Below are 12993 nucleotides of genomic sequence, written 5' to 3'. Positions count from 1 at the left end.
CATAAAACAAATTCTTGACAAGGTCATCAGAAAGCAAAGGTTCTGCAGAGCTGCTCTCGGACATGGAGGCTTTCCCATTTCCTCAACTCTAATCAGTCACTAAACACTCCTTTTCTCTCTTTCTCTCTGACATGACCTTGTCTTCTCCCTCTCACCAGAGATCCATTGCCCCAAACCCTCTCAAAGACTTCAGGCTCAATTAACACTCAGCCATGAGGCGAGGCAAACTACTGGGATTGTTGAGGTTTCAATCAAGGATCATTCGGCCTTGTTACTGGTTTTAGAACTATTGACTATGAAAGGAGATGCTTGACATCTGTTTTAAGTGGCCTAGACCGGCACTATTATTTTACAGGCAACTCTTTTTATTTTTAATGTGACCTGCTTGTTTTTTCCTTGCCTTGTTCTCTATGAACCAAGGGCGCTGTGTTTTTTGAAGGAACTCTAAAAATGACGGCTCCACTGGGCCTTTTGACTCACCAAAGTCTAAACAAGTTTCTGCAAACCTTCAAGACCCTTAAACTTAAAGAAAACAAAATAATATTATACACTATTGCATAAACATTTTAAACATATAAACATTTTTAAAGTGCATATAATTTTATATATTAAGGTTTATAAATATTCTAGATGATCAAGTTTAAAGCAAGCTGCATTGTGCTAGCTAGTTTGAGCTATACAGGAGTTTAAGAGTTGATTATTAAAATAGCCGACTGCATTCATCTGCCCTGTGCTGGCAAGTCAGACAATATGGGGCTAACGACGCCGCTGCCTGTGAGTGCAGGCTGTCACATTGACATGTATACATATGTTCTAGATAGCATTGAAGTTCATATGTCAATGCTTCCTCATCAATCAATATTGTAATTACTCAAGGTAAAGCAAAACATATTATATCAGCTGGCTTTGAGCAAAATACGAATTTAAGAGTTAATTAATAAAGGCTTTAACCCTGTGCTTGCCTGCTCAAGACCACCTGCCTGTTTTCAGCTCCAGCAGCTCAGCCCTTATCAGTGAAGCTGTGTGCTCCGCTTCCCAGCACAGCAGCCTATGATTTCAGTCTTAAGGGATGCTGGTGCAACAAGCAAGTATTCATTGAACAGTTCAGTTTTGCATATGTGGCTCATCCTGGTTCCAACTTAATGACGAGGACTGATCAATTTAAAGGTCTCCAATTTTTATTAGATCAAGATGAGGAATGTGAGAATGTAAGGCATGTAAAGCATGATCAGCTGATGGTCATCTCCGGACTTTACTAATGATTGATGATTATCAGGGGAAAGAGGTTTACAAGGCGAGGTAATTGTTATGAAAACAGGTACAGGATGAGGCCATTATTATGAAAATAGCATGTAAAGTTGATGATGGGAAATATGTACGAAACAGGGGTGTGTTGTGATTAGCACTGAAATACTGCAAAAAGGAACCACTTCCAAACCACCAGGCTCATTTCATGGACTGGGACGGCTCTGCCAATAAACTCTAAATTCTGACCACCTTTCTGAAAACTCTGCTCATTTTTTCTGAAGTCTTCTCCATAACAGGATCAGATGTTGCCCTACTTTGCTGTAGGGACACAATTTGTGGGAAATTAAATATGCAGTTTAGGTAACCAAAAACTGAAAAGTAATGTAATTTTCAGAGCTGTACAAAAAAGGCCTTTTTCAGGGAACATTAGAATCATGATAGCTTCTGATCTTATGATCGCACTCAATTCACCAATGGGAAAAGTTGCTATATAAAAATATATTATTAGTAGAAGTAGTATTAGTATTTAATGAGAACATCCACCCTTTGCAGTTCACTCAATCACACTTCCATGTGAAATAAATGGGTCACAACACTGTATTACAATATCCTTCAGAATACTGAAATATACGGTGAAATATGTCAATTATTGCCTTTTTGTCTATTGAAATATGCTTTCTGAAAAAATATATAAAAATATATTTCTCCATATATTTAATATAGCAGGCACAAGACTCTGTAAGACAGTGTTTCTTAACCTTTTAGGAGTTTTCACCCACATTTTTCCCATTCTGATGAATGGCACACATGGATGGGAATCTCAGGCCAGGATGGGGTCAGGTTTCTTACCTGGACGGGAGGCCAGCCCTTCAGAAGCAGGATAAGAAAGGTGAGGATCATCCTGCATCAGCCAAGAGACAGGCATGAGATGCCCGTATTGAGGTGGGAACATTGGCATCCCAGCCAGGTTGTACCAAGGAATAACACCCAGCCAGGAGGCCAGTGTGATGGAAGGTTAGGGGGAGATGACCTGTTGGGGCAAAATGTTCTCCTGATATGATAGGTGGCAGCATCACTGAGACATCTGCAAAGCATGCTGGGAACTGCAGTCTCTTCGGGTGCCTCAGAGATCTATGATCTCTACTTGGTGGGGCTTCCATTTGATCTGGGAATATTTCCAACCTGCTTTTGCAATATATTTCATTTTAGTAAGGGGGGGGGGTATTATCTTGAGATTTCTTTTATTTCATTGTAAACATTCCATACAAATAAATCAATTTTTACAAAAAAAAATCGGATGAAAACATCTTATCCCCCACCCCTATGAAAGAGATGTGTTCGCAGGCTGGATCTTGACCTGGGAACATTTTGGACAGTTTTAAGTGAGACAGATGTGCTCAATATATAATATGCTTTGCACATATGGAGCTTGAGTGAATTCTCTGCATTGCTACCCTCCACTTCTTTTCTGATATATTGATTAAGAGATCTTTTTCCCAATGTCCTCTTGGATCTTTGAAAAGGAGGGACAGTAAAATAATTTTATATATTGCAGAGATGGTGTCTAAGTCCTTGAAATTGAGCCATTTTTTTCCAGCCTGGAGGAGGTTGCAAAATGAAGATTTTTGAGCCAGTTAGGACCCTTTTCCTACACTCTGAGATGCTTGATAAATACAGGCATGGATCTCAATCCAACTGAGACTTTGTGGCTGGACATGAAAAGGCTGCTCACCCACCATGACACCTGACAGAGCGTAAGCAGTTGTGTCAGGAACACTTGGGAAAAAATGGCAGAGTCCAGATGTTAAATCTGATAGGGAGAGGGACCTGTGCACACAGACTCGGGGCTGTCATGGCTACTACACACTGGTGGGTGAATACTTATGTAATCAATGATCTTGTGTTTAATATTTGCAATTTATTTGTAGAAATCTGGATTAACTTTAACATTAAGAAGTCTTTTTTTTCTGTTGATTGGTGCCCAAAACATGTCAAATTAAATTGAATCCTCTGTGATTCAGTGTTGTATAACAATAAAATATGAAAACTTCCCAGGGCGTGGATATCTTTTAAGGGCACTCTATCTGTGTTTTAATCATTCATTGGCTGTCCCTCCATGAAAACTCTGATAAATGTGTGCTGCCACTTGGATAGAAACTTGTGTCCGTATCCTTCAGTGTTCTTAAAACACACAATTCAAATACTGAGCTATGTGATTCAGTTGCTTTATGGTTCATTAAAGGGGTGACATCAGTGAACAGAGGGTTGTGACTCCATCTTTAATGGTCTTCTTACCTGCAATGACGTCCTTCAAGTGAAATTTGTCCTCCAAAGGGGTCTGAGCGGAGAGTCCCGACTCCTGACACCTGATGACAGACTTGATGTCCTGTATCTTTGCAGTCAGTCTGATGACACTTCTGCTTGATTTTCCGCCCCCCGATGTATCTCTGAGCTCAGGGGTCACTTCCTGCTCATCTTTGAACCACTTGACTGTGATGTCGCTGGCCCCGTTGACCTCACAAGTTAATTCAAGATCGTTTCCCACCTTCACCCTGCTTGCTGGGCCGGTGATGATGGGCACTCCTGTGGAGGAAGATGAGAAAGTGACTTGTGATAAGAACAACTGGTGCGAGTCGTGCCTGTCAAATAGAAACAAATTAAAGAAGGAAAGAAGATGGCCACTGACTTCCCAGCTCTCTTTTATGGCCTCTTACACCAAAGAATCTCGACTCGTGCTGATTAAGCAATCAGATAGCGGGATGGGTGAAGACCTCACATTTCAGTTTTTTTTTTTTTTGTCCTTTTCTAATTTTGACTGCAAACCTCAAATCTCTTTATCATTTTCTAATTCCTGCCATCTCCTGACACTCCAACAGAAACGTCACTACAAGGACAGCAACAACAAAAAAAAACAAAAGCTCCTTCATCTGATCCAAGCAGCTGTTTTTAAATGATACTTTTTAATAAATACAGAATTTTGGTGTGTGTGACATTTTAAAAGACACAGAAAGATGAAAGAGTTAGTGAATGTCGCCCACCTGTCACAGTCAGGGTGACCCCCGGTCCTGAGGCGTACGGTTTGCTCTCATCTGCCTTTGTGTATTTCTCACAGTAATACTTTCCCGTGTCGCTGACTCTGAGGTCTCTTATTGTGATGCTGTAGTTGACAGTTGGGTTCTCCATTGTCCAGGTCACTCGAGGGTCATTCTTATCTCCTCCTTTGGGGATTGCTGAGTAGAAGTGTGTGCGCTCGCTGCCAGCACCTTTGTACCACCTCACTGGTCCCAGTGGAGTCTCACTGGACATGACGCACACTAAAGTGACGTCGCTTCTCTCCAGAGCCTCCACTCGACCCTGAGGCTGAGAGACACTTAAACCTGGAACATCAAAAAAAGAAAATGAAATTTGATATCCTCTGTTCAGTTGTTTAAAAAGAGTTTGTGGGTAGAAAATCTGCTGAGACGTGTCAAAGTGAGGAATTACACAAATAAAAATGTGCAGGTTCGTTAACAAGCAGTTATAAAAATAAATGAGTAAGAATTATTTTAATGCTGTTTCATATAAAGAGAGAAAATAAACAGGGGATCAAATAGAAAAAGTATATCTCACCAAAAAACAGTTCAAAATAAATAAGGAAACAAAAGAAATCTATTAAATGTCACGCAGACTGGCATCGGGCACCTCATAATCAGACTCTCCTTAACTCTTTGAGGGCTAATTATTATTAATATTTTTTTCCTTTTGAATATTTTTCCAAAAAACTTACACAAAGCTACAGCTTCACACATAAATCAACATAAAATATTTATTTCTGACAAATGTCACTCTGTTTTATGTTCCAGGAGCCCCCCCGACAGTACGTGGATTCCCATACTTATTACACTCCTGTTTGTCTCATCCTTTTAAGCTGAAAGGCACTTTCTGGTAAAATCAAAAGCTTGAAGTAGTCGAGTGGCTGGTAATCCGCGGTGTCCACTAACACGCCGTGTCGTTTGATGAAGTCCAGTAGTCAGCTTACCTCCCAGTGATCTACGTCTGTGTAGTCCTCCTGTGTACGTGCGTCAGCACTACGATCAGCTGGGGACCAATCAGCCGATGCAGGTACTTGACTTTCGTTTTTGATCAAATCCAGATCCACTAGTGTCATCAAAATCGCCATAGTTTGGTAATCAGAGGCCAATTCAATCTCCAGATCACTTGCATCAAAACCAAAGTTTGATAAATCAGAGGCCGATTCAACAATAATATGCAAAATATAAATAAATAATACACACTGAGCATTTTGCTTTGCTCATTCACTTTGCTTTCTCGTCTGATGTCAATGCCATTCTAGACATTGTTTACTCAATGTCAAGTCAATGAGTCTAGTAAAGACGGTCTATCTGTAACGTAATGGTGAACCCTTATCGACGTTTACAGCTTTTATCACCCTCTGCCCCTGGAGGTCGACTTTAGTTAACATCTGCCTCCAACCCTTGTGATGACCAAAGTCGACATCTGGCCTACAAGAGTTAAAGTAACGTGGGGTCTACCAGATGGATGGAGCAAATACCCTCACCGTACCTGTTTCCCTCTTTAGAGTTGAAGAAGACCAGACAAATGGCACCTGACGTCATATCCCTCTTAAGTCCCACATCTTCTACCTGACCAGGATAAAAGAGCCATGTGACTAAAGAGATAGCATTCTCCTGTAATTCATATTTTCTGCCAGAAGGGGGTGCCAACACTCTAGGTTTTAATTTAATCAGTCAGTCATTTTCTAACCAGCTTAGTCCTGAACAAGGTTCACAGGGGAGGTGGCTGCTGGAGCCTGACCCAACTAACTAGCATAGGGTACAAGACACGAACAAACCCTGAGCAGGGTGTCAGTGCATCGCAGGGTGAACTCACTTTCAGTATCGCCAAGCCACCTAACCTGCATGTCTTTGGACTGTGGGAAGTAAACCGAATATGGAGGAAACACGAGGGAGAACATGCAAACTCCACAGAGGGAGGACCCGGGATGCGAACCCTGGTCTCCTCACTGCGAGGCAGCAGCTCCATGCCAGCCCACTTTTAATTTAACAGAGCAGAAAATCATTTTGATTTGTGTTCTGTCTTTCAAACCTCATAGTTTTTGGTGTGATTTCTCTCATTCAATGTTGTACTCCAGGACGGAGCACCGTCTGCCTGTCCAATTTTTCATCCACAATGTATAATTCTGAAGATTTTTTTTAAATTAACAAAATATATTACAAGTTATTGTAATTACAAGTGTAATGTCATCTATACTAATAAAAGTCAAAGCCCTCACTGACTGACTGACTCACTGACTTACTCATTACTAATTCTCCAACTAGGTAGAAGGCTGAAATTTGGCAGGCTCATTCCTTACAGCTTACTTACAAAAGTTAAGCAGGTTTCATTTCGAAATTCTACGCATAAGAGTCATAACTGAATCCTACTTACGTACATATATACGGCCATAGCCTGCAGCTCGGTCACCGTGTGAGGCGGAGTGGCGTCCCCCATACCCAAGCCTCGCACATAATTGAGTGCCTACCCATATAAGGCCGTCTGTCAGCAGCAATCCAATAGAAATGCTGTCGCTAAATATTCGCAGGCAAATCAATAAGTTAATACCAGGAAATGCTTGTTAAACATCTTAAATTCATGAGTAGCGATTTGGGTGGTGAGATTATGACTGTTTTGAGGCGTTTCTCATGCCTAAGACGAATACGATATTCGCGAGATACAAGTTTAATGAGAAGACGCAGGGTATAAACGAGACTTTTGATCACTTTGTAACGGAGTTAAAATTGCTGGTAAAGGACTGTGCTTATGCAAACGAAGATGAGATGGTCAGGGTGGTGTTTGGCACAAACTCAGCGAAAGTGCAAGAGAAACTTTTAAGTGCCGGGTCTTAGCTAACATTAAATAAAGCCGTGGACATCGCAAGATCGTACGAGATAGCACAAGCACAGCTGAGAACCTTCAATGCATGTACTCCGAGTGGCTCACGTGAACTGACTGTGAACGCAGTAGGCAGACAACAAGCAAGAGCTCCAAAGAGCGCTGAACAAAAAACGCATAGCGCAATTGAGAAGGCAGCAAAAGAATATGAAGCGAGTGACGCATACAAGCATATTCATAAGTGCAGCTACTGCGGAAACAAAGCACACGGTGGAAAAAGTCAATGTCCAGCTAAAGGAAGACAGTGTAAAAAATGTGGTAAATTGAACCACTTCGTTAAAGTTTGCAGGACTGGGAAAGGTAAACCCGTGCATGCAGTGTGTGATGTCTCAGATAAAGAGGAAGACGAGCTGTTTATTAAGTTCATAGACACGCTGCCGCTAAATATTCACAGGCAAATCCACAAGTTAATACCGGGAATGCCTGTTAAACATCTTAGATTCACGAGTACCGATTTGGGTAGTGATTACTTTGATGAATGAAACCTGTTATCTTTACAACGGTTGACAAACACGGAATGTAACTTGAACACAACTCGTCCTCCAAATACGAACCTGATTGAAAGAAATAATGATAATCAAATCCCTGATGACAGCAACACTCATAACAGTCACAAAACAATTACATTGACAATCATGTTAGGTTATTTTTAAAATGTTTCCTTTTCTTTTTCATAACTTCTTTAACACACTACTTCTCCGCTGCAAAAAGCGGGTATTTTGCTAGTATATTATAATAGACATATTCTTCTTCCTCTTTTCCCGCTTCTATGTGTGGTTCATGTACCTGATGGACCTTTTCTAAACAGCTCTGTCCTGCACCTCTTTCTCAGTCAGACCCTTTCCCTTCACATCCTCTTTTCCTTTATCCATCCACCTCCGCTTTGGCCTTCCTCAATTTCTGTTCTCCTGTACTCCCATTCCCATCCCTCTTTTTGCCCACATATTCATTGTCTCTCCTCATCTCTACTCTCTTAGATCCCTCTCCCACTTTTGTTGTATCTCTGATGGTCTCATTTCTTATTCTGTGTTATGTCTCAGATAAAGAGGAAGTCTAGCTGTTTATTGATGCACTAAGAAAGGAACAACCCTCTGAAGCTGAACAAGCCTTTGCAGACATATTAATAGGAAAGCAAGGTGTAAAGCTTAAGTTTAAATTAAGTTCATAGACACACTGCCGCTAAATATTCACAGGCAAATCCACAACTTAATACCGGGAATGCCTGTTAAACACTCTGTAACTTCACACATCCATTTCCACATTCTCATTTCTGACACATCGACCTTCTTCTCCTGCTCTCCCTTTACTGCCCGTGTCTCAGCTCCAGACGTCATCCCAGGTCTCAACACTGTCTTACCTTTACTCTTCTCGTTAATTCTTTGATTACACAATACTCCCGATACCTTCTTCCAATTGTTTAGTGCACACTACACTATGAGATATCTCAGCATCTAACTCTCCATCTTGGACTACCACCAATTCCAGTTATTTGAATTTCCCACTTTCAAAAGCTCTCCCTGCAGGCCAACTTCTTAATCGTGAACATCATTAAACCTCAAATATTTAGTTTTCTTCCAATTTATCTTCAACACTCTGACTTCCAAAGCCCTTCTCGATTCTCCCAACTTCCTCTTACAACACAATGTCATCAGCACAAAGCCTGAGCCTTGGGGATTGGTGTTTATTTGGCTGTCGTTAACTTATTTGACTGAATTCTTTATCCAAGGTGACTTATAACATTTATGATACGATTGGTGACATTTTTTTTTGGTTTTCCAATTGGACCCCAGGCAGGGCAGGTGACTTGCTCAGGGTCCCCTAATGTCAGGAGTGGGATTTGAACCCACAACATCTGAGTTTGAAGTCCAAAGCCTTAACCACAACACCACACATCCATAAACGTATCGAAGAGGTAAAGACTTTGCAGAATTTCACACAAACTTTAGCAAGTTGTTCTTCACACAGAGAACCACAGATATGGGGCGGAGTCCAAGTCCAAGGAGGTTATTCTGAAGCTTTATAACGCACTGATGAGGCCTCATCTATGTGCAGTTTTGAAACTCAGGCTACCAAAAGGACATATTAGCACTGTAAAAATTCCAGAGGAGAGCGACTAGGCTGATTCAGGGCTACAGGGATGAGTTATGAGGAAATATTAAAAGACATGAGCCTTTACAGTTTAAGCAAATGATTGATTGACTGTAGTGTTTAAAATGATGAAGGGAATTAGTCCAGTGGATCAAGACGGTGACTTCTTTAAAATGATTTCATCAAGAACACGGGGATACAGCTAGGGACTGGTTAAAGGTAAATCTCACAGACAATAGGAATAAATGACCAAATAGTGTGCTAGACAGGAAGGCTTTAGGGACCCTCAAAACTTGACTTGATGTTATTTTAGAAGAATTAAGTGGACAGGACTGGTGAGCTTTGTTGGGTTGAATGGCCTGTTCTCGTCTCGATTGTTCTGATGTTCTAATAAAATCACTGAATGGGAGGGTTGGCCCTGAGACTGAGCTGAGCTGGGAGGTAGAGGGGCGAAGTGTCTGGGCGAGGAGGAGAGAATATTAATAGATTGGAGCGCAGGGTGCTAGGACCCAGGGCATTCATCAGCCCCTGTCCTGCCAGCCCATGCGATCTCACTCTCCTCGCCTGCACCGCCGCGTCCGCTGTTGGAGAATTGCCTACTCGATGCTGGTCATTCTTATTAATGTCACGGCCGTTTTCGGCGAATCCTCCCTCATGCTGTATGGGGAGGGCAACACTCACCTTCCCCGCTGTACTCTCCCGGCCAAAGGCTCCAGCGTCGCGCCGTTCCTCCGTATCACACGGCGTCTCCTATGACGCGACCGCCTTCCCCTTCAGCTTCTCCAACCCGACGGTGAGAGCACATAGCACCTGTAATAAATATGACTCTGCGGGCTGAAGGGACTCCTTGGGCTCGCGCAGAGCCACCGGCGAGAGCAGGGAGACAGACGTCGGTCCTGTCTGTCCGGTGAAACATCCCCGGCATGGCCTCGCTAGGCGACATGCCGTCCCGGGCGCCTTCTGCCGCGACGTGCTTGCAGGAGCCCACTGCACTCCAACAACGCCCATTGTCCTTCCTCCACACCCAGGGAGCTTGGCCATTCTGCGGATCGACGGCGGTCCGTGGGGTGAACTGCTCCCGCGGGGTTGTGCACGTGCCGCTCCAGCGTGAGTGTGTGGGGTCCGCTGCTGCGTCGTGCCGTCCACAGAAAAATGTTTTTTTAATGTAGGTCCCCGTCTTGCACCAGACGGAGCATCCTGCCAACTACGCCACTGTGAACCTTGACCCGGACACAGACAGACGGACATCGGTTTCTCACCCAACACACCCATTTATTATATTTACAATATTTACTGTTCAGTGCACTTTCCAGTGCCTCCAGCACCGATTCCCCAAAGTCCAGGCCTCACAGTCCAAATGCCTTTCTCCTGGCCGCCTCCAGTCCTCTCTCCAGCTCCGTCCTTCTTCCACCCGACTTCTGCTACTAAAAGAAGGGAGGCGGCCCCTTATATAGGAACCTGGATGGGCTCCAGCTGCTTCCCGGCATTCCTCCGCCGACATGCCCCAGTGTGGCGGAAGTGCTGGCTGCGCACCTGGAAGCCCTTCAGGTGTCCCTGCTCCTCTTCTCCCCAGCACTTCCTGGTGTGGCAGAAGTGCTGAGGTCCAGGGTTCTTTAGGCCCCCAATACAACCCGGGCGGTCGCCCCCTCGCGGTCTGGAGGAGGTACAAGCCCTCCTCCTGTCCTCCTGGGCGTCCCGGCTGAGCTCCACCCCCAGCCACCTGCGACAACGTATACAGGAACACCACAATGCAATCAGAAGAAAGGACCCATTATCATTGATCTATAGGCACACTAAATCAACAGGACATACATTTAATTGGGACAATGTACAAGTAAAATAAAAGGCCAGTACGAAAAGTGCCAGAGAGTTGGCCAAATCCTGGTTATCAAATGAGAACGCCATCAACAGACACTTGGACATAAATCCAGCATATGCAAACTTAAGAAGAACAGGTTCATAATAAACAAAACTTTACAACCAATAACCCCCGACCACACTGACTCAGCCACCTCACCACACCCCCCCCACGTAATTTTTTGCTATATTTTGCATATATATATATACAAACACACACACTAGGGTGTTTGCCCCCTGCTCACTATACATATATATATTATATTATTTATTTTTTTTTTTTCAGGAGAACCATCTAAGAAGCAAGAAACGAAAGCCAAGGTCTCCATTTTATTTCTTTCTGATCTCATTCTTGTAGAGGAGAAACCAAGAAAATATGAAGGTCTATTTTTTGATTGTTCATTCTATGAGAGAATGTAAATAACACAAATAGTTGTGTCAGATATTAAACATATTAAAATGTGTGTTCAATTTCAATTTTTAAAGTCTGAATATTTTATTTTGTAATATAAATTGGACATTTTTCTGATCGAGGTTCACAGAGGGCTAGTGAAGGATCAAAAATCCAAATCACATCCTATTCATAATCCATGACCCTGAAACTGTCTAAAAAGATACCCCACCTGCTTATTTTCATTTTTGACCTTCTTGGAGCATCCCTTAGAGGGTGAGGATCAGGACCTTCTTAACGCATGGGCCGGTGGGCAGTTGCCTGGGGGGCCGACATCTTTTCTGATGCTATTGTAAGTTTCTGTTTTGCTCTCCAACCAGGGGCCCCAATGCTCTACTTCGCCTATGATGCTGTTAAGATGGCCTTGGTGAGGATAAAAAATCACATCCTATTTATAATCCCTGATCCTGAAACTGTCTAAAAAGATACCCCACCCTGCTTATGCTAGAAGTTTTTCATTTTTGACCTTCTTGAAGTGTCCCTTAGAGGGTGAGGATCAGGACCTTCTTAACGCATGGGCGCAGTTGGTAGTTGCCTGGGGGCCCCACAAGCATAGGGGCCCACGTTTTTTCTGATGCTATTGTAAGTTTCTGTTTTGCTCTCCAACCAGGTGCCCAAGTGCTCTACTTCACCTGTGATGCTCTTAAGACGGCCTTGGTGGTTATAACCAGAAAAGAATCAAATATCAAAAATGTGATCAAATTTGTGATTTGCAACCTCAAAAGGCAGGAGAGAAAAGCCAAGGTCTCCATTTTATTTCTTTCTGACTTCATTGTTGCTGATGAAAAACCAAAAAAATATGAAGGAGATCGCTTTTGGATTTTTCATTCCTATGGAAATGAGACATGAAGAGAGATGTACACAAAAAAAAGAAACTAAATCATCTAAAAAATAATCAGACTCCATTTATTTAAAAAATACACAAAATGGAGGCAGTTACACACCAAAAGAGAAGTAAGGTAGGAGGACAACCCAAACTTGGCTATCGAGCTCCACTGAATCTCCACGGCCAGACACACTCCACAATTCAAATAGTTCAACAACCAATTGTCACCAAGATGTCTACCTTAAAAAAATTACATTTTCATTTAACAACCACAAAAGCATCCAACACCAGACCATCCAACCCTGACTGTCCATACCTCACTTTGTTAAACTCAAGTTCTTCTCCCCTCTCTACCCCAAACCAGCATATTTTTTAATGTGTCCCCCACCCACAAACCCAGGTGACTTAATCACAGCTGGCAGGTAACGGTGGCACGGCTCGATTAAGTCATCTGCTCCAAGTGGATTCAGAGTTGGCCGTAACAAGTCCCAGTAAAGCAGAATGATGGATGATTTCACTGAGGTGACAAGCTGCCACATCCAGGCACACACAGTCACCGTCGGCTCTCTTT

The 12993-nt window shown here is 42.8% G+C and overlaps 1 protein-coding gene across 1 annotated transcript in view; it reads right to left on the bottom strand.

Annotated features, from left to right (window-relative positions):
* The window catches only part of LOC120538303, a 30646-nt gene that overhangs the window by 1011 nt on the left and 16642 nt on the right, over positions 1-12993 (bottom strand). The window contains exons 4-5 of the mRNA XM_039767765.1: positions 4287-4625; positions 3544-3957 (exon numbers count right to left, since the gene is read on the bottom strand). Coding sequence (XP_039623699.1) covers positions 3544-3957; positions 4287-4625 — 753 coding nt within the window. The remainder of the gene's footprint in view (positions 1-3543; positions 3958-4286; positions 4626-12993) is intronic.

The sequence above is a fragment of the Polypterus senegalus genome, chromosome 10 (genome assembly GCF_016835505.1).
Source record: "Polypterus senegalus isolate Bchr_013 chromosome 10, ASM1683550v1, whole genome shotgun sequence".
NCBI classification, from domain to species: Eukaryota; Metazoa; Chordata; class Cladistia; order Polypteriformes; family Polypteridae; genus Polypterus; species Polypterus senegalus.
This window is presented reverse-complemented; position numbering and strand designations above follow the sequence as displayed.